At 40.5% G+C, this 26,021-nt stretch overlaps 2 protein-coding genes across 2 annotated transcripts in view; one reads left to right on the forward strand and one right to left on the reverse strand.

Moving 5' to 3' along the window:
• syngap1a (synaptic Ras GTPase activating protein 1a) overlaps positions 1 to 12,109 on the forward strand; it is a 32,702-nt gene extending 20,593 nt beyond the window's left edge. Inside the window, exons 14-20 of the mRNA XM_083766915.1 lie at positions 25 to 192; positions 2,142 to 2,560; positions 3,244 to 3,493; positions 5,198 to 5,359; positions 5,523 to 5,734; positions 8,782 to 8,843; positions 11,960 to 12,109. Of these exons, the coding sequence (XP_083623041.1) occupies positions 25 to 192; positions 2,142 to 2,560; positions 3,244 to 3,493; positions 5,198 to 5,359; positions 5,523 to 5,734; positions 8,782 to 8,833 (1,263 nt within the window). The 3' untranslated portion in view covers positions 8,834 to 8,843; positions 11,960 to 12,109. The remainder of the gene's footprint in view (positions 1 to 24; positions 193 to 2,141; positions 2,561 to 3,243; positions 3,494 to 5,197; positions 5,360 to 5,522; positions 5,735 to 8,781; positions 8,844 to 11,959) is intronic.
• Positions 12,110 to 19,222: 7,113 nt separating this feature from the next.
• LOC310872070 (relaxin-3 receptor 1-like) lies at positions 19,223 to 20,347 on the reverse strand (the record flags this gene model as incomplete). The annotated part of the gene is made up of 1 exon (XM_083783765.1): positions 19,223 to 20,347. The coding sequence occupies one exon, from the start codon at positions 20,345 to 20,347 to the stop codon at positions 19,223 to 19,225; it is 1,125 nt and encodes a 374-aa protein (XP_083639891.1).
• Positions 20,348 to 26,021: the final 5,674 nt, after the last annotated feature.

Here is a 26,021-nt window from a genome sequence, read left to right on the forward strand (position 1 = left end):
TAATTGTGACAGGGCTACGCGCAGGCCTTTGGCAACAGCGCCTTCTCCCGCAGCGAGGACCTGTCGGCGCTACGGTCACAGAGCAGCCTGGTGCAGCCCAGCATCGTCCACTCGCACAGCTACAGTGATGATTTCACCCGGCAGAATCAGAGCAACGATTACGCCTGGCGCCAGCTGTCACTGCAAGTGCAGGTAGGTGGCCTGTTTGATGCCCGAGGCATACATTTGCCGTTTCACTTCATTTACATTATGTGATGGACAAACCATCCATGCGGGCACACTAAAACCCAAACAATATGCGGATTATGCTCTGAATGGATACCATTTTAATTGACAATGTATTTCCTCTTTACCCATTTTGACCTGAGATCAGATTCTAAAAATGTCTTCTACATCCTGACAGTTTTCTGAAAAAGCTATGTTTCTATGTCAGTCGTTCTTCGATATTTCAAAAATAGCAGACCTACAAGCGCTATGAGCTTGTAGATCTGCTATTTTTCAATAGCTAAAGAATAACATAATGCTAAAACCAAAAGGGGTTCCCGCCCCAAAATGGGTTAAGTTTAACAGGTTCTCTTCTCTCTCATCGTCCGGAAATACAATTTAACATAAAAGTTAAGCCTTTATTCAATCAAGGGATATACTGGGATAATCAACGCGTCGTGTGGTTTAAAAAAAATGATGCATTATGTAGGGGTTCATGATAGCGTTTGCCGAGTGTATTATGTTTCCAGTTGATTATCTTGCTCATATACCATGGCCACTTACCAACAATTAAACTGTCTTCATTCATATGCAGCTCTTTAGTTGGAACGTGAACTTTGTGTTGGCACTAAATCTTTGTCAACCTTGGAATAAACGTTACCTTACAACTGAACTCCAACTACATGCAGTGGGAGAAGCGTCTGTGTCTGGTGAAAATATCTTTTCACAACGTCAGAACACATACATTTTGTGTTCCTTAAAACGTGTAACTTAGTAACGATTGTTCTTCCACATTGTTCTATCAAATTATAGATATCTTTTGATTGTATTTCCACATTCTTCTCCCTGCAGAGTTTCATTAGGATTAGGACTAGGCATCAAAGGTGTTCTTTTATCTATATATAATGCACATCCTCCGGCCATACAGAATAATTTATTGTCAGTGGCCATGCAGTACAGCAGGGGTTGTCAACCTTTTTGGCTGGGGACCCCCCGGGAAATGCTTTGGCCATGTCTCGTGATAAAAGACCTCTTTCTCCAGGACTGAAATGTTTCTTCATAGGAAGATTAACCATAGTCCCAAAGGGGCTTTATATTATTTTCCCATTAAAGGTGCTCACCTTAATGTACATTTTGTACGGATAAAAATGCTATGTGTAAATGTGTAGGTACCTTTTTGTTTCTTTATTCTTTCTTCCTCCCCCCCCCTCCTCCCTTGATCCCCATGCCCCCCCCCCCCCCCCCCCCCCCCCTCTAAAACTAATTTCACCCAATGTCTGTAAATCATGTGATGTGACAACAAAGATAGTTCTATTCTTCTGATTATAAACCTGAATCTTATACATCTACTTTGTATCACAGGTTTGATAGCAGTTCATGTACCGTATGTGAAAAGACGCATCAGTCCACTGATGCCATGATTTCCATTACTTTGACTGAGCCTGGATATAGACTGACGGAAAATGTCAGTATCCACATCATCCATTTCATCGTATGTAAAGTGCTGTACAGTACATTCAGGTTTGAAGACATATTAAGTGCAATATAAGTGCAATATATTGTGATACCAGTTTGATGTTAAAGTGGTGGCATTTGACTTGCTATAAAGAACTGAGGCAAGGATGATTGCATGTCATTGGCACCAATGTGTTTTGCTTTACAGGGAGATAAATGACGACATAGTTTGCTCTAAAAAAGATACAACATTTTATCACTGTATAAAAAAAGCTGTCCAAGCCTGGATTCTTGTGTTCCTGTGTTCATGTACATGTTCATGTACATGTTCGCGCCCAGCGGCTACTGGCTTGCACCCACCCACCCCCCCCCTCATTGCCTCAATGCATCGGTGACCAGATGGATTCTTTTTGGGCCAAGTCTGTCTATACTGTAGCTCGCTGATCATTTCTCTGTCGGTTCCATTGTCACTTCCCCTGCAGGAGTCTCTCCAGCAGCAGCTTCTCATGGGCCTGACGTCGCAGCAGACGCCCACCGGCACGGGCACCCCCGCGTCCTTGGCCACGCCGCCCGCCACTGTCCATCCCGTCCGCCACACGACGTCGTCGTCCGCCGTGCCGCAGCACCTCATCAGGTCACAGCGCTCCTTCAACTCGCCCACGGCCACGCCCCCGAGAGCTCGCCCCCAGAGCAGGAACCTCCTCCTGGAGTCTTCGGAAGCGAGCTTTGGCGGCGGCAGCCAGGCGCTGCCGCGGCCACTGCAGCCTCAGCCGTCGCTGCAACAGCAGCCGTCGGCGCTGCAGCCACAGCCGTCACTGCAACAGCAGCAGCAGCAGCAGCAGCAACAGCAGCAGCAACTGCAGCGTCAGCAGGAGGCTAAGGTTAGTATACATTTACTCAAGTACTGTAGCCTACTTAACCCATTCTGACCTGAGATCAGATTCATACGAGGTTTCCACTGGACACACACGGGTCTGATGAACCCATTCTGACCTGAGATCAGATTCTAAAAAAAATGTCAGTCGCTCTTCGATTTTTCAAAAATAGCAGACCTACAAGCTCGTATCGCGCCACTCGGTGGCGCGATATGAGCTTGTAGATCTGCTATTTTTAAATAGCTAAAGCATAACATGATGCCAACACCAAAAGGGGTTCCCGTTCAGAATGGGTTAAGTGAAATGTTGAGGTATTTTATTTTTTACTTTCCCTCGAGTATTTCCAATTTACATTTTTTTTTTTTTTTAAATCTTGTTACTAGATACTTTGAAAATAGCCGATCATCAAGCTCACAATGTGTCACGATGCGACCAAGCCCCATGGAGGCTCTCCAGCATTGAAGCACTCGGCCCTAGTGGTTAGAGCGTGAACTGCAGGCGGACCCGTGGATTCATGGCCGGGAAACCCCTGTGCAGTTGGGCTTTAACATTGAGCACTCGTTTGCACTTCCGCATTTGACCACCAAACTTTGGCGGTCAAATGCGGAACAATACTTATATACCGGTACTTAATACTATAATAACAATACTCTTGTACTTTTACTCAAGTCAATTTTGAATTCCGTACTTTACTTTGATACTTTTTCAGTAAAAAGTACTTTTTCCACCTCTGCCTGCAGGAGCCACAGTCTCTGACGTCGCTGACGGACAGCCCGGCTCCGGGCCTTCCTTACCAGACGAGCTCGGCCAAGGAGAACCAGAACCAGGCCCAGGGCCCGGGGCCCGCTGCAGCAGCAGAGGAGTCTACCGACACACCCACCAAAAGCACCAAGAAGCCTCCGCAGTCACAGCTGCAGCCCCCGCAGCCTCACCTGCTCAAACCAGTTGTCAACAAACAGGTGAATGTGACGAAGCCTAACGTATGCTTCAGCCGCTGCTTCCCCACTGTTTCCCAAACAGTGGGGACGCATGTTTTGGTCGTGGACCAATTTTTATGGATCACAAGTGTGATTTGGGGTCCTAAGGATGAATACAAAATTAATATTAACATCTTAAAACCAAAATGTTGAATTGTGGGTTTGAGCTCACATGCCCCTTTGATGTAAATCAAAAGGGGGGGGGGGTAACTACCTGTAACTGTCAGTGGGGAGTGTTGGCTGGGAGGAGGAGTAGGACTAGGGCCCTATACGTCCTCTCTTTTCTTTTCTCGTTTCCTCCATATAATAGTTTTTAACCCATTCTGACCTGAGATCAGATTCATACGAGGTTTCCACTGGACACCCACTGGTCCGATGAACCCATTCTGACCTGAGATCGGATTCTAGAAATGTCAGTCGTTCTTAGATTTTTCAAAAATAGCAGACCTACAAGCTCGTATCGCGCCACTCGGTGGCGCGATATGAGCTTGTAGATCTGCTATTTTTCAATAGCTAAAGCATAACATGATGCTGACACCAAAATGGGTGCCCGTTCAGAATGGGTTAAAGTATAATAAAAAAGTTCACGTAAATTGCACGCCGCGTTCATGATTTGAGGCTTTTTGTTCAAAATGGGCCAATCCTGCAAAGCCAATGTTAGCCAATTAGGATGGAATATGAAATATCGGACAGATCCGTCTTGACTATAGAGATACTGTGTAATGATTTCTGGGATGTTTGGTCAGAATCAGCAGGAGTAATATCAAAATATGTGTTTTACAAAAGTCGGCCTCCTGGTGGCGCTACAACAGGCCGTTCTGGAACATTTGGGGCAGAGGTTCATCGTTGGCATCCAGGGAGTGTGTGTGCAAAATTTGGCATCGACCGGGTTAACAGTGTCGGAGATTAGCTGGTAACAGACGGATGGACACACACACACCCACACACACACGGATGGTGTGCAAAACATACTCTCTCCCCATGCCTTCGGCCTGGTGGAGACAATTAACAGATTTAATAGATTTTTACAATATAAATTGGGGGTCCCAGATATAGAAGTGCCATTAAATGGGGGTCCATAGCCTAATGCATGTCAAACTGGGGGTCCTTGAACTTTAACGAGTTGAGAATCACTGCTAGAACTGTAAAAATCTTCTCTTATGGGGGTCCCTGGCATAACTATTCAAATGGGGGTCCGCAGGCTAATTGGTGTCAAATTGGGGGTCCTTGACATGAGAACCACAGAATTAGAGTTCTCTGGACTGTAAGGAGATGCGTTTAATACAATTCTAAATGGAAATTGTTAATGTCGACACCAGGAAATTAAATGTAGGGCAGTAACCCCCAAGTAATTATGCATTTATATGGAGTGCTGCAAAGTTTGAATGATTTATAATGAGACCGGTAGTGAGTAATATGGAGTGCCTCATGAAAGATGTTGACATTTTGAATAGTCTTTTTGGGGGGGGAAGTTTCTCCATGAAATTGCGACCTCACATTTTTCTGGAGTGCTGCAACGTTTGAATGATTCATAGTGAGACAGGCAATCGTGGAGTGACTAATAAAATAAAAATATGACAACAATTTGAATCTTTTTTTCCTTCTAAATATCAGGTGCATTGGTTAATTGCAGAAAGAAAATGAAATTGACATCAAAGACACCGTTTGATTTTTTTTGTATTTCAGGGTTCTCAGTCTTCGCTGAGTACCCCAGCTATGAACGAACGGACGGTAGCTTGGGTCTCCAACATGCCACATCTTTCAGCGGACATCGAGAGTTTGCGACCTGCCCGTGAAGGGCAGCTGAAGGAGTACTCCAAGAGCATGGACGAATCACGACTTGAAAGGGTCAGTGCTCACCCCACAAATAGTTGTAGTAGGAATTGTGATGGTAAAGATAGTCCTACAGATTTAGAAGGCATTTGTAGATTCAGTCTCAGGTCGTAATGGGTTAAAACACGGCAGTGACTGCATTCTTTAAAACGTACTGTATTTTGTGTTTGTTTTTCAGGCGAAAGAATATGAGGAAGAAATATATTCCTTGAAGGAGAGGCTGAAGATGTCTCACCGCAAACTGGAGGAATATGAACATAGGCTGTTTTCACAGGAACAGCAGACCAGCAAGATCCTGCAGCAGTACCAGCATCGCCTGGACGACAGCGAACGTCGACTGAAACAGCAGCAGATGGAGAAAGACAGTCAGATCAAAGGCATCATCAACAGGTGACATATTTAGAGGCTTTTTGAGGAGAACAAATTGAACAGTCCTTTTTAGCGGTATTGACACGATAGAAAGCAAGTCAGGAGCGCATGAGAAGAGCAGTCGAGGGGCCCAACTTACTGAATGAAAAAACTCCCGCACACTTCATAAAATAAAAAAATGATTTAATGGGAATACAGCGACGATTCTGTCTTTTAGACCTTCATCAGGTTATCCTAATTATCCCTTTAAAACCTGAAGCCAATTCTACAAAATAATGTCTTCTTAAACGAGTAGTTCTCAAACTTTTTTGTGCTTGGAAAGGCAGAACCATTTAGTACAGATTTCCGATAGCATTCCGAGCGTCTCCCTAGGGAGGTCCTCGCTGCATGTCCCACTGGGAAGAGGTCCCATGGCAGACCAAGGACCAGGGTGGGATTACATCTCTACACTGGCCTGGGAACGCCTCAGGATCCCCTCGGGTTCCCCCAGGAGGAAGTGACTAATGTTGCTCAGGCTGGAGCTCTCTGCTGGAACTGTTGCCCCCATGACCGATTCCAGATAAGCGGTTGAATATGGATGGCCTGTTCTAAACCACTGTTCTAAATCCCAAGAGTTTTCTGAAAAACGTATGTTGCTATATTTATAGCTAAATCACACAGATGCTTTCCCAGTTTGGAATGGAGTAATGGAGTTAGCCTAATAAAGAGCTAACCGAACTTTCTTGCATTTGAAGACGGTGTACGGGAGATTTCCTTTCGCAGTATTGACAGGAAACACGTTTATTTGAGAGGGACGGCACATATTCATGAACACAACACATACAATTCCTTGTAAATACACTGGATTTAGCAAGAATGCTAGTTTCCAACCGTAGTCCCCTATACAGATGACAAGAAACAATAAAAAAGAGCACATGTTAATTACTAAAAGGGTACAAACAGAAGAGAATAAACAACAGTAAAAAAAGGTCAAGTATTGACCTAAAATTCAAGACTAAGAAAACTAATAAAATTAGCCTATTTAAAAATGTTCACATATACCACACAAGTCATGAACCATGGTGCTGTGAGAGGTCTATGCCAATGTAGAAAGTGCACAAGCTGGTCGAGCCACACCAGCTGCCTATAATGGGTCATGTTCCATGCCATAGCCTCTGGTTGTGCTACCCCCGCTCCCCACTGAAAAGGCTTTAAAAAAAATGAAAATAGCTATCTACATCTCACAACTCACTGCGATGAAATGTGTTGTGAGCTTGTAGTTTTTCTCTATCATTTTTAACATACACTACCTCTCCTTTAACTAATTTCCCCTCCTTGTGGCTCCGATCAACTGTGAAAAATCACACCTGTGTGAAGTGAGCGGTGCTACTGTAGTGTGTGGCCAGGTGGCCTGCCCGGTACGGCGAGCTTTCCCGCGTCTGAAACGGTCGAGAAATGACAGAGTTATCGTGTTGCAGCTTTCCGTGCTCATCCATGCTATGACGCGTAGACATACAGTACATACATACATAATTAGGGACACAGGGGACCATCCGGACCCCCAGGAATATGGCCAGGTGGCCGGCCCGGTTCTGGCGAGCCTTCCCGTGTCCGAAACAGTCGAGAAATGACAGAGTTATCGTGTTGCAACTTTCCGTGCTCATTCCGTGCTCATCTGTGCTGGGACGGACATACATACATAGGGACACAAATAGCTGCGTGATGGAGCGGAGGCACCGCTCAAAAAAGAAATAAAAAAGCTGTAGATTCCCAGCTCATTATTAACGAGCCAAGGGGATTCTGTATGAGTTCGTTGTTTTCTTTGCCGAAAGCATGCAATTTGTCTAATTCAAAACTGCAAAGCTGCAAGCAAAGAACGTTTATGCACAATTACTTCCAAGCAATAGAGCACCGAAGTCTGACGTCACTTTCAGTGGAGGGCGCCAATACGCAGGTTCATGTATTTTTTTTATTTGCAGTGAAATCTCCATAGGGTGATTTTAGGTCGCTTCATATAAGAACTGTTTGAAAAATAAACCGACCACCCCGGCCTTTCTGTCAGGGGAGTGGCTGTGCGTCGTTAATGATGTCCATTCATATTTGATACAGCCAGTTTCTGGAGAAAATGGAATTAATGTGGCCGCAAAAGCCTTGAAACTACATATGAAGGCAATGTCGCTGCTAATATACGTCACGCCCAGCTGTCAACACATTGCGTTCCTGAGATTCCTCGTTGACGTAAGCTCAGCTGGTGGTGACTCGACTCGTACTAACCACGAAACATTAAATATCAATAAAATCTAAATCTAAATAAACGTAATTAACATTCAGTTTCTGTTGTGCGACGGGCAGGCACCCGCCTACCCGGAAATGTAGTCTCTGGGTTGTTTGACTTGTTCTAACGCTTATTTTGTTACTCTTTGGGTATATTTGTACATTTCCACCTTCAGTCGATGCTTCATGTCCATATGAGTGAAAAGGCCAGGGTGATCGGTTTATTTTTCAAACACAGGCGATCTAAAATCCCCCTATGGAGATTACAATGCAAATAGAAAGTACACGAACTTGGGGACTGACGCCCTCTACTGACCGTGACGTCAGGACTTGCTCTATAGAAGCAGCTGGTTAACCCATTCTGACCTGAGATCAGATTCCTACGAGGTTTCCACTGGACACACACTGGTCTGATGAACGCATTCTGACCTGAGATCAGATTCTAAAAATGTCACAGTCGTTCTTCGATTCTTCAAAAATAGCAGACCTACAAGCTCGTAGCGCGCCACTCGGTGGCGCGCTATGAGCTTGTAGATCTGCTGTTTTTCAATAGCTAAAGCATAACATAGTGCCAACGCCAAATTGGGTACCCGTTCAGAATGGGTTAACTCAGTATTTTGATGAAACATGAACGCATGTAGCCAATAGCCATATATAGCTGTAGTATATCTCCATTAGCCATGTAATGCTAAGTCAAAGATATTCATTTCAGTACCATGTACTGCTACTGTAAGTCAATGATATTGCATTCAACAATGATGGACACTTGGTATTTGTGAATCAATGTGTGTTGTTTTGTATCTTTTTGTTCCCAGACTCATGGTAGTAGAGGATGAGCTGAGAGGGAGTGCCGATATTAAGGTTTGAATCATGACAGGTCTGTTTTTATTATTTGTGTTGCATGACTTCTTGCGTTTACACCTTTTAGAATACTTACTGTATATTTGTAAATACTTCAAATGCAAACTTTTACGAGGCCATCCAAGAGCAGATCCCATTGTCTTTGTTATGGCCAGGGTTTCTGTGCTGAAACCATCGGCCTTCAGCTGCAGGACAATAGCAAGGGGAATATTATTGCTGCTTCATTACTTTACTTTATTTGTTTATTTTGACGGGACAGAGCATATTCATGAACATTTACAAATATATGCAACAGTCAGGCACATTACATTTCCGGTACAGTATGAGACAAGGCATAAAAACAAACATTCGAGAAACAAAAGTACAAGGTATACAGTGCATCTATATGGTTTGCAGCATTTTTAAAGGGCAATACAAAATTGTAACTAAAGTAACTCGTGCATTATTGCTTTCAAGTACGGTAATCTAGGATACAGTACGCTGTCAAGGTGCACTACTAGACTATTAGACCATTCATGGTCACAAGTTTGGTTGTCGAGTAACCATTTTTTAGGTTGAACTTAAAGGATGGAGATGAAGTCCAATCTATTACACTAGGAGTGTAAAAAATATTTGATACAAATACGAATTAACGTTAACTACGCTACTACACTGATAGGCGGACCCCTGACTGTAAAACGTAGATGCTTTGGAAGACTCTCTGATCTAACATTGACCTTTTTCAAAAGAGCACTTGCAGACACAAACGCAGAGCCTATTTACAGCACACCACGATATTTAAATTCAAACGTTTGGAAGACGTGGGTGACAAGTGCACTGTGGATGTTAGTACAACAACAAGCAAGAATAGGCAAGACACAGAGAGTAAACATTTACCAATCACAACTTGGCCACACATCGATAGCCCATTTTATTTTACTCTGTCTACTGACAGTGTGTACTGTACTGTACTGTACTGACAGAATACTGTACATGCCATTTTACCATACTGCACATTGTTTACTGACTGTACACTGCATATTATAACCATACCACTGACAAATTGTAATTGATAATGAAATAAATTAACATCATCATATATTACAGCGTATCACATTGAATCGCACTGAATCAAGTCAAAATGGATCGCTCGGTATTCAATTGTATCGTCATACAGAAGATATGAATCTCATCGTCTTATAGTCAAAATCATACAATTAGTCACGCACGTTACCGCAGACACTAACCACAAGGCCACTGTCTGGTTATAAGGGAGAGATGGACACTCGTAGCGAGCTCAAGTTCCTTGGAGTACACATCGAGGAGGAGCTCAATTGGAACACACACAAGATGTACAGAGTTAGTCCTCGCATCCTCAGCCTGACAGGACACTTTCAATGGTGCTTGTTGTAGTACAATCTGTGTTACAGCCTGGAATAGAAACTTTACTACCCGAGAAAAGAAAAACATACAGTGTGGCGCGCTACAGGAACTGTACAAGAAGAGGCAGGGCAAGGAGACCTAGGCCTACCGTACTATCGAGGGCAAGACCACCAGATTTATGAACAACTTTCACCCGACTACCATCAGACTGTTGAACAAGACATGTCCACTGTGGCACCGCCTGTCAATCTGGCCTCAGACTTTCCTCATGGACCTACCTGAGGATTATATACCATACCACAAGCAAGTTCAACCTTTCGAGGACTATGAGGTTGAACTTGACACTTGCCGATAACCTGCAGCACCTTAATCTCATGTACAAGACACTGATACTCTAATGCCTATGACATGAACTGTATACACCAGCTGCTATGCTCATGCACCTTATTTCTAAATCTTAAATTTCTGTTTAACACCTGCAAATGATCTGGTCATTTTACTATATCACAATTGTGAGCTTATCTTTGTGAGAGTATCTACTATTTTTGAGTGGCGCCTCCGCTCCATTACGCAGCTATGTGTGCCCCTATGTATGTACAGTATGCCTATCCATCTGTCCGAGCACGGACAGATGAAACACCTCGCCAATACCACGGGATGGCACTGTTGAGCAGCGACACAGTCACACACACACACACACACACACACACACACACACACACAGAGGCCAGTACAGGGAGGAGTACAGTACAATTAGTACAATACGCTACAGCACAGTATGATTAGTGTAGTGCAGTACAGTACAATAGCGAGTAGTAGTAGTACATTTACATTACGGAGTAGTACAATACAGAGTAGTATATTACCGAGTAGTACATTAGGGAGTATTATAGTACATACAGAGTAGTACTATACAAAGTAGTGCAGTACAGTACAGTACGGAGTAGTACAATACAGAGCAGTACAGTACAATATGGACTAGTACAGTACAATACAGAGCAGTACAGTACGGAGTAGTACAGTACAATACGGAGCAGTACAGTACGGAGTATTACAGTACATTACGGAGTAGTACAATACAGAGTAGTACAGTACAATATGGACTAGTACAGTACAATACGGAGTAGTACAGTATAGTACAGAATAATACAGTACAGTTACTACAATATGTAGTACAGTACAATACGGAGTAGTACAGTTCGACTAGTATAGTACAGCACAGAGTACAGTACCCGTGCAGTACAAGAACAGTGAGTAGTACAGTACAGTACAAGTAGTATGAGTAATACAGTAAAGTATGTATAGTTGTTCCGCTCCGTTTACACAGGTATGATTTTACTGAATGTTTGCCATATAATAGGGACATAACCTGTAACTACAACAATAAAAAAGTGAGATATGGGCTAGACTAGAGGGAAGGATTGAACCTGGGGTTGAATATTTTAATTGTCTAATTGTGTTATAATTATATTTTTGTGAGGACGCGACTCCAGACAGTTAAATAATTTATTTTATGTAAAACGTGTGCAATGAAGCAGCTTAATGTTTTCAAATTAATTTAACTAATTTTGTAAGCTATCCTTGACTTATCCAAAGCAGTCCCTCAGCCCTACGGCAGTTTTGAATTCCCTTGATGCAGAGTTTTAAACACTCATTTCTCATGCATGCCGGTCCTTCCTATACACCCAGGGACTGCCCAATTAATATGTGTGAACAGCAACTTCTCAGAGAACCACATAACTAAGATCCATACTTCTTCTCTCCCTTTAGCCTCTCAACTTATACGGTGGGCACCCAGGATCCTGACTGCCCAAAAAAGATATAAGCTGAGCTGATTATGATCCATGTTCAAGGAGGCTCCGATCCTACCGCAAAATACACAAATAAGAGACACTCCACCTGCCTAATTCTTGCTCGGAGACCAGCGGGAGTCTTTGAGCATTTGTCTAACACTTTGCACATACTCAAAACTTTGCCTGTACTAGAAGTTGACAATCAGCTTGAAAACAAAAAACTAAACATGTATTGACTGAAATGTAAGCCAATGCCACAACCATGGCAATATTGAACTGATATTTGTCTTTATTTAAGCAGACAAATACAGTTTGTGCAAGACGTTGGGAAAGAAGATGGAATCACTAACTAGGAGAAACTGGCTTCTCGCGTAAGGTTCTGTTGGCAGAATGTATAGTCTTTTGATGTTTTTACTACTATCCCACATGGCGATGCCTAATAACATGCGACGGCTCATCATTTGCTGTCTACAATGCTCAAATAGAGGGCCCAAGTAAGGAGCTGTGCTCACAAAATCAAACGTGTTGTATTCAAATGCAATCATTTAGAAAAGGTACATTCATTGAGTAATTACTTGCTATAAAATGTTGTAGAAATGCATTTCTTAACCCTAGAACACTAAACCCAACTTTTGTCCAACCATCACAATTTTTTCGGGTATTATTTTACCCGATGATAGGGGGCCCTATCGTGGGGGGGAAAGATGGTGAAAAATGTGGGTATTATTTGAAAAGATATTTTCCGAAAAGGGAATTATGGATTAGGGAACTTTGGTCCACCCATTGCTGGGACATCTGAGAATGGTCCAGTAAAATGGTGCCTGTAGGAGAAAAAATATCACACCCATGTGAACTGAGTGGTGCAACTCCCCTCTCTCTCTCCCCCCTCTCTCTCTCTCTCTCATTAGCAGGCAACAGTGCAGCACTATGTCTCTCTCTCTGATTCTGGCACAACAGTGCCCCGCCCTACTGGTACTCATAGTCATACTGGTGCTCATAGTCGCATAGTTCCACAGGGATGTGGAAGGAAACAACCCTACCTTCTATGATGACACTGAGCATCATGAAGCTACCCAAGGACCCACCCACATCAGACATCAGCAACATTATGAAAATAAATAAATAAATAGACATTGTGTTCTAGGGTTAAAAGGACAATTTTGAAATGCGTTACATTTTCACTCAAATATAAGTTATTCAAATGTAGTCAATCTCAACCACCTCACTTATCAATATTTCTTCAATACTGTAAATTCTGACCTAAAGCAATGTGTTGAATTCAGCTGTCTCCAAATCTCCAAGTATTACTCATAGCTTCTGAACCTTTTCTTAACAATTACTATATATATATATATATATACACACACACACACACACACACTTGAGATGAAAATGTAGCTCTTACTTTTCTAATACTGTATGCTACCTTTTTTAGCGTATTATCATGGGACCCACTATTTCTTAATGGCACTGTAGCTACACTTGGTAGGTGGGGCATCCATCTCTTCTCCCTCCATATTTTATTACCAAGAAATGTGGAATTAATTTTGACAACAGATGTTTCTTTTTTTTTCTCCTTACCACTGGTCTTGAGTATGTAAGAATGGCTATGAGGACTCTGGGTCATTATAATTTAGTTTTTGCTTGTTATATTGGGCAATATTATTTTAATGTAGTAATCCTCTTTTCATGTCTTGTATTTAAGTGCTATTGGCTTTTACTTAATTATTGTGCAGCAATTATTGTTTTACGAACTTTCTTTTTGTCACTGCCAATTCCCTTCATGTTTATAGCACCTGTCACTTTTGACCCCTACAGATTGGTCTTGGGCGGGTTTTAGACAACAACCACGTCTCTTCCGATATACACACGACGTCAGCCGGCACCTTCTTTCCACCTGACACTAAACAGTTCACAGAGAGGGAGTAACAGATGCAGGGGACCATGCTCTCCTGCAGAACAGCCACCCACGACCAACCTGTAGAAGATTACTAGTGCAATGACAGAGAATTCCTTCCCCTGCCACGTTTACGCTCGTGAACACAGCCAGTTGTGTTCATCGGAGTGCCCGGCCACACCGGAGGCACTGCCGAGGAATGGAACCCCAGTACTCTCCACAGAGGTGGGCAGAAACTTTACCCTTGCACCACCGGATACCCTGTACAGCACTTTTTTATTATTATTATTTGTAAAAAAAATTACATTGCTTTGAAAGGTGTGACATAAATCTCTTAATTCTAATAATAAACATGCTACATAGAGCAAACACATTACTTTAGCAAGTAGCAAATTACTCATTGTATTTAATATGCGGCGTAGATGTGCAACAGTTCTGCATGTGCTTTTTTTTGCAAGGAAACGTTCAAAGAATTTCAGAATGTCTAAGTGGTATTCAGCTATAGTATGAGTGTACCAGCTCAAATTTGACAATGACCATTTTGTTTACTTGACCTGCCAAATCTTCCTTTTTTGTTTTGGAAGACGTTGCTCATTATACAACAAGAATATATTAAAAGATGTAGTGAAAAGGGTAGGGAGCCAGAAGAGAGAGTGACACAAAGACGAAGAATAGCACAATGTTGTTTCTCCGAGCAGGGACATGTACTATATATGTACATATGAGTTGACTGCCTTATAGTCTGTGCCACATGGCCCAATACAAAATACTAATACAAATTTGTAACTTGTAAGGCAATTTGTATATTGTGTATTTTAATAGTTTAGTGAATTAATAAGCAGTGTGTTGGTTAACTATATGTGGGCTGGAATAATTTATATTGCAGATTTCCTGGTTGATATTACTAATCCTAACCTCTTGCCTTTAAACAGACTTTCTTTCTAACTGAATAGAAAGTTATAATTTCATGTTAAATGTTTTTCTTTTATAAAATTGTAAACCTGCAATCCAGAGTCATTCGTGTGACTATGCTGCTTACGGGATGGAAGCTGCTGTAATCAGAGTAAATGAAATGACCAGTAATGGCAAACATGCAAGCTTTCTACTCAAGCTAGCAGTGTTGAGCTTGTTACTGAAAAAAGGGAATATATGATGTGTTACTCTTTTCAAAAGTAATATTACTTTACTTATTACTCAAAGACAAAAGTAACTTGTTCTATGACTTTTTCGTTACATTGTCCAAATGTGTAACAGAGTTAAATTAATACTATTTCAGACTGAGAATGCTTTAGTGACGGGGTGGCGTGGGTATAATGTTGGCAACTTGGCACAAAGATCGGAACAGAATCCATTAACTTTATGGACTTTTAAATGAGATGAGGGACACTCTTTATTCACTGCGGGTAAAGTTAGACTTGGGTCCTCAACTTACTGCACTTTGTTGTTTGTTAGGGGCTGTGTCCACACCACTGTCCACCCAGGCATTTTTCCCTGAGTGTTGTCAACTTATGTTTTGAATGTCTTAGATGGGACAGTCAAGGTGTGCTGGAAACACCAGATGGTAAATGGTGCATTTATATAGTGCCTTTATCCAGGGCACTTTACATACATTGTGCATTACATTCATCCATTCACACAAGCATTCATACACCATGACAGAGGAAACCATGCAAAGCACCAACCTAGTATAGTCTAGTATAGTGAGTATAGTCTCATAATATAGATATTCCACTGTTACTTTCTTAGCTTACGCATGTTTTATGATAAATGCTTTTTTGTGATGTATTCCCATGATTTTTGTTCTCGCTTAATGTAAGTCGCTCTGGATTAAGAGCGTCTGCTAAATGCCTAAATTGTAAATTGTAACCTGCACATCGGGAGCAATTAGGGGTTCAGTGTCTTGCTCAAGGACACTTCGACACTGACTAACTCTGAGGGAGCCCGGGTTCGAACTGGCAACCTTGCGGTTCCCGTCGACTCTACCCCTGAGCTGCCTGAGCTACTGCCGCCCGCCAACTGTACTGTAAATTTTCCCAAATTGCGTTACACGCTACTGTAAATTTTCCCAAATTACGTTACACGCTACGACCAAAGTACAAGAACATTGTAGCTAGTTACTTTTGGGGAAAAGTGACTGTAATATCTTCTTAATTATTTCTCTTAATAATTAAGTAACTTTACTTAACTTTTTACGTTACTTTACTCTTGTTACTTACCAACACTACATGCTAGCATACAGTGCAAGAGACATGATACTAGATTGCAGTTTTAAGACATTTTATTTTGATGCTTTTATCGATGCACATTGTAATACAGTATTTTTTTTAAATACTGCACTTGTTTCCATTTCGTCAAAAGTATATTGAAATCTCCTGTATAAGCATAGGTTGCTTGAGAGTTAAACTGAACACATTCTGAATTAGGGTGCAATTGTAGGCTACACACTATACCTCCAATCATGTCATCTCGCTTGTCTGTTAGCATTAAAGGATGACTTCACCCATGTTCCTATCCTCATATAACTGGTCCTAATGCTCATTATATGGTACCGTTCTATCATGAGCAATTGTGAGGACCAATTATATGAAGATGGGTCAAAAATGGTTGAAGTCATCCTTTAAAGATCGGGGCTTTACTGTACTCTATACAGCCTGGGAAAATACTTGATTGTGAATACATTTCCATTAATTGTGTTTACCTAATGGTAACACAGATAATGCTATAGAGCACATAGGCTAAGTACTAAAGCACACACTCCTTATAGTGTTTGACAAGTGGCAATGGTTGAAGCAGCCCCTTGAGGTATATTGAATTATTTGGATGGATTGTGCAGATCAGGCAGTCACTATTTAAATGTCATTCATTTAAATGTTTAGCATATACCTCATTGTTTTGTCCTAAATAGACAAGCGGTCCATTCCAAAGTGGGATTTCCATCATTTGAACACATTAACCAATTTTGCCTAATTTAGCTACGCCCCATCATATGACAGCTACCCAAAAATTGCTCACAATGCGTTGTTACGTTGCAATGCGTCGTGACTCGTGACCTTTTAGATTGGCTCATTTTGGTGCGGGACACCTTTTATATGACAGTATAAATATGAAGTATACATCAGGAGTCACAGCTGTCGCAGGAATAAAGGTCTACTTAGAATAATTTATATGAAACCATCAGGTGAACACCTTTACTTACAAAATAAGATCTGTCATTTTACTTAGAATAATAATTGATAAATACATATATACAGTAATGCATTTTCTTCAAGTGAATTAAGAGTGAAACCCTTAAAAATATTTCTTTCTTGGCAGCTATATTCTGCACAACTGATCTTTTGTGTCACAGTTGACCCAGTGTGATATTATTTTTTTATCGACTTGGGCCTCCTGGTTGTTATATGTTAATTTATTTGACATTTGTTTTGAAATAAGCCATGCCCCTTGGATAAGCCATATACTCCAAAACTCTGATGTTGTATGGTGGATGTTATATAAATGTTGGTAGTTTAATTCATAATGGTAATTAGTCTAGGTATGCATACTCTTGTAATTATTATTATAATTATTATTAGTGTTACTAATATTTGATCGATATGGTTTGTTTAGTTTGAACACGGAATGTATCATTTTTTTCCTCAGGTGTTTCCCCCCCCCCTCCCCCCCCCCCCCCCCCCTTCAATAAATTAATGAATCCATATAAAACCATAACTCATTTTCTTTAGATCGGTACAGCTGATTTGTTTTTCTGTGAATCTCACCAGCAACATGAAGAGCGAAGGAAAAGCGGATGTATACTCAAACATTCCAAAAGAGACTCCCTATCCAGTGCTACATGAATTACAAAAGTTGACCAACAATGCTACCTTGTGGCAGATCTGTGTCTTAGATGTGTACCAGGATAAGTAGATGAATATTAACTACAGGGTTGATTAATAGAAAATGTAGCGTTATCTATAAGCTTTCCATAACAACACAATAACTGTCATAAAGTGAGTTCCAAAAGCTCATGCAGAATAATTCCATAATGCTCAAATGTAACCAAAGCATCTATGTTAGATTGAGATAATGTGTGTAGACACTTGACTAGACAAACACTCAAACCCATATTGAATTTGAGTGTATATATTATTTCATTCTAGCAGTGTTATACAACATTTAACCTTAATCCTCTCCCAACCCTTATGTCTAACCAATGACTATAGTCTAAACTAAGTATGCACCCCTTTCTATACATAGTACATGGGTCATTCATGCATCAATGTTGGGTAGTAGATTTCAAGGGCACTAGATGGCGTCAATGTGGCTGCTATCATATGAACTATACTGTAAATACTCTGGTTTATGTACAGTACATGTACAGTAAATGACTCCTAATAGCGCTGGAGTTCTTCTAGCTACAAATATAGCAGCTCATAGTAATTCGTCCAAGTAACAAATATTCTGAGACCATCTTCTTGTAATACGATTAGTTAGATCATGAAAAATAACAGTTAACCCCATTATAATACACATTATTACAGCAACAAGTTTACTTAATCTGTATGGCTTTGGCATTTAATGAATAACATAATCATTATGCAGTTAACAATAATAATCCATTAATACAATGAATATATTATTAAATAATGCTAAAATAATTAATTTCTCCCATGGTATGTTTAGTCCGTTTTGCCTTGGTATGAGAGATGTGCAGAGAACAAGTTAATTAACCAGACATTTTCTTTATTTACATAACTTAATATACAATGCCTCGGTAGTTGCACTGTGCACCCGTACTCCAAATAATGGGTATTAACATCACCATTGTCACAAAACACCTCATTGTCTTATACTTTGTTTTTTTTAATGCTGTACTTTTTGCTGTACTGATTGCATGACATGAAGGATGAAATAGAGTTTTATAGCTTATAAAATAAAGAAATGAAATTCACACACTAGAGACCACAAAACATGTAAAGCACAGATGAGTGACGTAGTACACACCTCAGACCAATCCAGAGTTCTTATAGTGTATACCTGCTCTCAAGCTGAAGTTAGGATCTCGACAACAGAGACTCAAAACTTTATATAACCATATTCCTTGTTCTCCTTTAAAGACAGCTAAACCTGTATCTGTTAACTGTTATAACTGTTTCACTGTACAAGCCATTTGTTCTTCGAGACCAGCATAATTATGTGTTTCAAAGTACAGTAGCTACACTTTACATTACAAGTTCTTGTACCTCTAGTAATATACAGCATATGTTGTATTCTAATGATACAATGACTTAATGATTTATACATTATGGCAAGTGGCTTTATGGCATATTCATTGATGGTGGAATGTGCTACACACTGTACTAACTAATATCTCTTTATCTCAGATTGGACAGTCTGACTGTCCAAGGTGTTGAGAGCAATGGCCAGCTGTTGACCCTGTCCCTGGCCCTCTTTGAGATTCATTTTACCCAGGCAGATAATGGCCACCAGATTCCGAAGAGCCACGCGGTATTCTTTGCGAACTAGGCAGTAGATGACAGGGTTGAAGCAGCTGCTGGTGAAGGCCAGGCAATTGGCCAGGGGGAAAAAGTATGTTTGGACAAAATAAAATGAGGGAGTGATATCTGCGATGTCGAGTTGGATCAGGACACTCCAAAAGGTGAGGACGTTGTATGGGAACCAGCAAGCACAGAAAGAAAGTACCACCACTGCCACAGACCTCGAAACATGGGCCTTTCGCCGAGGGTTGATCCCCTTCATTTTATGCCGGCAGAGGAAACGCAGCAGAAGCAAATAAGAGAGAATGATAACCAGGTAGGGCAGCAAGAATCCCAGCACCACCCTCAGGAGCTGGTTTACTCCAAGCCAAGCTGTACCATCTGGGAAGAGGAGCAGGCATGCTGTGTCATTGCTCATGCCCACAATCCTCAGGTCGGCGAATATGGCTCTAGGCATGGCGGCCACAAGTGCAACAGCCCAGATGATCACCACGGCCACCTGGGAACAGCTAACCGTGCTGCGGCACATGGGAGCAGAAGGATGGAGGGCAGTCGCGACAGAGCAGTACCGAGTCAAGCTCATGGCAGTCAGGAAGAAGCAGCTGGCATAGACGTTAAGCCCTGTGAGCAAAGACACGGCCTTGCACATGACCTTACCAAAAGGCCAGTTGTAGTCCAGTGCGATATCTACTGCCCAAAATGGCAGGGCCAGGGAAAACAGCAATTGAGCCACAGTCAAGTTGAACACAAAGAGATTGATGGTGCCCTTGGTGATGGTGTTTGTGGAATACAGCAGATACATCACCAGGAGGTTCCCCAGCATCCCGGCTATAGCCACAACAAAGTAGACCACAGAGATGACTGTCTGTAGCCAGGCGGAGCCATCACCAGGAAAACTCAGGTCATAAATGGTGCTGTTGTAAATTAAACGAGAATCGTTGCATGTTGACTCTTCGCTGCATCTGTTGAGTTTGTCGAAGAAGTCGGACATTTCTTTACCCCAGTAGGCAATCGTCTTAGATGGTTAAAGTTGCCAAACTTAAGTGTTTTCTCTTTTTCTACTTGTGCCCCTTGTGCCACAAATATACAGATTAATGTTTTGGTTGTCTGGTTGCTTTCTGATTAATGTTTTGGTTATCTCATTACTTTCTGGCAGTCATTAGTCCCTGCAAGGAAAGAGGAAATTATTACTGTAGACAGTGCAAGCTTGTGAGAAAATTAATACATTGCATAAGGTTTAGAAATGGGAAAGCTAATTTCAAGACCTTAGTGGCAGGACGAGATAATGATTACATTCATTCAACAACCACATCTTGGATGCGTTAATTTGCCCCTGTCAGTTACAACAAAAACTAAATGTTCTGTAGTCATTTGAAGAAAAAAACCTGTCAAACTACTACAATTCCCATGAGTAACATTGGCACTTTTGATGCGGCAAATACAAAACATAATTATAAATGTAGCCGGTGTACCCTTTGAATCACTGTCTCAGTCAATGTTTACATACCGTACGTAAATGTGCCTCTCTGACGTTCATAGAGGTGTAACTAAATTACTACCAATTGAATTATGCAAGAGGCTGTGTGAATAAAAGATCACAATAATTTACTTTTACTTTTTTGAACAGTGCGCAAAAATGTAATTTAAACAATAATTTGGTAATGGAATGGTAGATTCGATTTGATCGATAGAATGTGTACTTATGAAGGGGCAGTTCTGGTCTTATACAGTAGACTAAATGGAAAATGAAAAGACTTGTATTTGTTTATTATGAAGAAATTAGCTGTGCAACAAATGCCTGACTAGTACCCTAGCACATAATGCAGGAAATAGGTTAACAAATCATTGCATTATCACAATTCTTTCAAGATCATAGCAAATGCAAAGACCATTTCAAACAAAGAACCCACATTCCATGATTTAGAGGGAATAGATTCGAGTCCGTTTTATTTCAACTGGAAATGGACCAATTGATAACTAAAGATAACATTATGAATTGACCATCTTTACCAAGTGTGCAGTTTTTGACAGATGCTATATGTTCATGGTGTACCACTGTACTGTACCTGGTTTCTTTAGGCAGTACACTCTCTCTGCATTCTATGTACTGTATCATGTGATTATTTAACTTGCTACAGATACGAGCGTCTGCTAAAGCCTGAATTGCAATTGTAATTGTTTGAGGGATAAAGCAACCCTATTAACTTCAGCTCTGAAATGACTCATTTATGACCTGTTACTGACCTGCATGGAATTATCTTTGTTATTATTTTTAAGTGTTTAAAATCGATTTAGAATATATTTAACTTAATGATTAAACTATACAAATAGGACATGTGGAAGGTTCTTACCTCATTCTCATACACTTTTTTCAGCCACCACTTGTATATTCCACAGCAAGACGGTCATCTAAGTTACAGTGTGGATGTCACTCCTCCTGTATGCATGCTCCACCCCATCCTTTTCTCTGCGTATTCAGTCTTGGGGCGTTTCTAGTACCGCACCATATAGATATATGGTGTATAAATATGTAGATAGTTTGTCTGTTTTTATTGAGCTCACTCCCTCTCTTCCCCTTGCCCCCTTTGTTCTTCCCTTTCTCTTATGGAAATAACAAATGGAACTTTTTTGTCACCCACTGTTTTTCACCTGTAAATCTGTGATGTGACAATAAAGTTGTCCAAAACAGTTTCAACAATAGTGAAAGTAACTCATTTAATTTGCACTATTTAACATTTTGAAAGTATAAAATAGAGGGGGACGGGGTCCCCAGTCAAAGTAGGAAATGTAGCACAATCATTTTACCCACTTTATCCATAACATTGGCTATTCAAAAATGACAATCTTAGAGCTTGTGCATCTGCTATTTGTGAACATTTTTGAAACACATTGAAAATGTTTGGGAAAATATTGAATACTTTTGATAACCTTTTAACCCATTCTGACCGGGCACCCATTTTGGTGTCAGCATCATGTTATGCTTTAGCTATTTAAAAATAGCAGATCTACAAGCTCATATCGCGCCACCGAGTGGCGCGATACGAGCTTGTAGGTCTGCTATTTTTGAAAAATCGAAGAGCGACTGACATTTTTAGAATCTGATCTCAGGTCAGAATGGGTTCATCAGACCAGTGTGTGTCCGGCGGAAACCTCGTATGAATCTGATCTCAGGTCAGAATGGGTAACATAAATCTTCTCTTCTGGGGGTCCCTGACACACAACCTTTTGAGATGGGGGCCAAATACATATCAAGTTGCATGGGGTCCTTGGCATGAAAAGGTTTGAGAACCAGTGTGCTAGAATGAACGACAGCCACAGAGCAGTTGTGTGAGTGATGGATCAGTGTACACCACGTGGTTCCAAAACAGTGGGTCGTGGATACACTTTAATGTATCGTGACTTGCCAGTAAATAAACTCTTTTATACGTTTCCTTCAATTTAAAAACATATATTATTTCTAAAGATTTAAAAAAATATTTTGGTGAAATGTTTGGGAATAATCGGGATAATCGGCAGCTTAATAAGTGTGATAATGTGGTAAGGGGACATAGAAGGTGACATTTATTTTTAATAAATAATAAAAGATCAGGATCTTGGAATTTTATCCAAGGCTTAAGATGTTAAGCTCCCCTCCCCCACCCTGCCCTATACATTCCCCATCCTGACCGCGTGCTGACCCCAACTGTTACTGCACAAAGAAATGACCAGAAGAAATAGGCCATTTAAAGATGCAGCAATGTAACATTAATCATAAACACAAAAACAACCGTGTGAAAGCGAAAAGGTGAGTGTAGAAGCCATCCTCACTGTTTAGTATGTCTATTTATTATTATTATCATCACAATTGTTGTAGTTAGATTGAGAGAGGGCATTATGTAGGCCTGGGTGATTGGGGAGCGGCATGCACCTGGTGGACAAACCAGTTTTACCAGATAGACAGATAGATAGACAGACAGACAGACAACACAGAAGAGACAAATGCTTGTAATGTACCATCACTGCACTTTAAAGGAAAGTAAATACAAACTACAATGACATTGAACCTGTGGACAACTACTTCTTATATCTGCGTACATCCATAGTCCCTGGGTGCATCAGTGGGTTTGTTGGCTATAATGTTTGGAACCAACAAAGAGCCACAACAGTGAGCTAAAACATTGGGGGGGGGGGGGGGGGGGGGGGGGGGTTGGGAGAGTGGTGAATTATGGATATACTATAGTATTCACTGTGGTGAATACATTGTTATATTTACATGTTACATTATATTCTACTATATTATAATGTATAGTCAATACATAACTTAACAGTATATTATATGAGTGCTTTTACATCAAATGTAAATTGAAACCAATACAATACGCATGGATATATATTTTTTTCTTCCCTTTTTTCGTTTTTACAATTCAATTCAATATCCATACAGAACATGAACTAAGAATAATGATGGCACTGTGTAAAGGCAAAGAAAGAGGATCAGGGCAGGCCTTGAAGATCAACTGCACGTTACTGCAGGCTGTATGAATGAATTAATGTCTTTATTGCAGACTCATGGTCCATAGAACAACATACAATTACATACAACAAGGAACATAGATTAAAAAAAAATTATAATCTGTTTTCTTCTATTTATGTCTGGGGCATTGTTCCAAGATTAGATTGAGCAACATGGATGCCTCTGATTGTAAACTGTTAATAGCGGAAAGATCATCAGCAATTGAATGAGTAAACTAGATTAGGTTGAAATAGGCGGAAGGGTGATGCGGTTGATTAATGCTGGTCTGCTTAAATTGTGCCGTGTTCATCAAGTAGCTGGAAAAGAAAAATAACACATTTCCTTGAAACATTTACTTTTTCACTGCCGGGAACAAGCACATAAAATTGATGTAACATGTAGGGTACCTTGGCTTTAGGTAAAAAAAAAAATTAAGAAAAGAAAAAAAGATTCATTGGTGTAAGCTGTCCAAGATAACCTATGGGTTCTATGATTCTTTTGTTTAGCTAAAGGTTAACAATCTACGTAACTTGTAGGCTACTTGCAGGTGCACACAAGATGTAACCATAAAGAAACCTTGAACCTTAAACATAATTTGTTAATTGTTAATAATAATTGTTAATAATAAGTCATTTTATGAGGTACCGTATACAGGCCATGCATGGAGCTGAGAGTCAATATAGTCAACATTTGTAACATGCTTTCTGGAAAAGGCGGAATTAACCTTCCCACTCACTATCCACAAGAATAAGTTGGACATTTTATAAGTGTAAAACTTCATAGAAAGGCAAATCTATGATAAGGATAAGAGCAGGGCAATGTCCTAGAGGTGGTGCAGTTGCATGGTGCATTATTAAAGAATGTCTATTCTGCTAGACATTCTGTAAAATGTAATAGTCTCCCAGATCAGCTAAATGCATTCAATCTCTTAAATCCAGCATATGGTTATTATTATCTTATTTTTTTATACAGTTGTGATATAGGCCTACTTTGAATTTATGTAAAGAACTTTTTCAGGTGATGTTTTTTTGTGTTTTGTCTTGTCCTCGTTCAGGGCTTTGACAGGCTCAGGGGGGAATAAACCTGCTGAGTCTCTTCATGGTTACCTTGAGAGTGAGACACACCAGGCGCTTGCCTGTCCGCACTCAAATGAAAATGCTGTATTCCTTCCTGCAGCTGGCCAGGGATGCTCGCATGTCATGTCCCTTCTCTTCCCCACCTTTCCAGACTCTCCGTTCAATATAGGAATATTTACATGGTTTCATCTGGTTATATGGTTTCTGCTGTTGCTTGAAACTCTGTATAAAAGGATAATGTCTCTTTAATGGTTTGTTTACATATACTGTGTGGACTGTGATTGCCTTGATAGATGGTGTTTGGTTTATGGTTTTGCCATTCCCTAAAGCATGTGACATGATTGATTATTGACTTGTTGTAAACTACAGTAAGACCTAAATTACAGTATCCAGACTGTCCTGATACTGAGGAACACGCAACGTTGAAATCTGTTGGGTTTGTATTTGCACAAAAAAGGACCAAGCAACAAAGAAGTAAGTTCCATATTAGATGTTGTGCACAGGATAAAAATAAATACAGTTTTATAATTGCATTTCTTGAAGGAGTGTCTAGCCTTTCTGTATCAGAAATACAACTATCTTATTTGTAGCACGTCAACATGAATTTAATAGAGGTATAGCAATAAACTCAGTAACTCCAGCAACATGAGATGCATAATGATAAGATAAGAGCTGAACATACAGAGTGGATAGTAACTAAGTACATTTACTCAAGTACTGTACTTACAGTAAGTACAAATTTGAGGTAATTTCCAATTTTCAAAACTTACACTCATCTACTTCATTAGCCTACATCATCTAAGAGGCAAATATTGTACTTTTTACCCCACCACAAGTATTTGAAAACTTTAGTTACATTATTAACAGTTTGCAGATTTTTTTATTTATTATTATTAACAAACATAGCCTACCTACATTAACCACTTCAGCCCTTCAGCTCTTTGAAAATTGACTAGCCTCGGAAACCCAGACGTTTTTATTTCCATGGAGAGAAATTGACAATCTGCTAATTTCAAATGATTTTAATACGTTTTAGACATTTGCAAATGTGTGAAATGGGATATTCTGCATATTGAGTACCTTTTAGGTCTGCAGTA

The sequence above is a fragment of the Protomyctophum parallelum genome, assembly GCF_964188405.1.
Source record: "Protomyctophum parallelum genome assembly, chromosome: 1".
NCBI classification, from domain to species: Eukaryota; Metazoa; Chordata; class Actinopteri; order Myctophiformes; family Myctophidae; genus Protomyctophum; species Protomyctophum parallelum.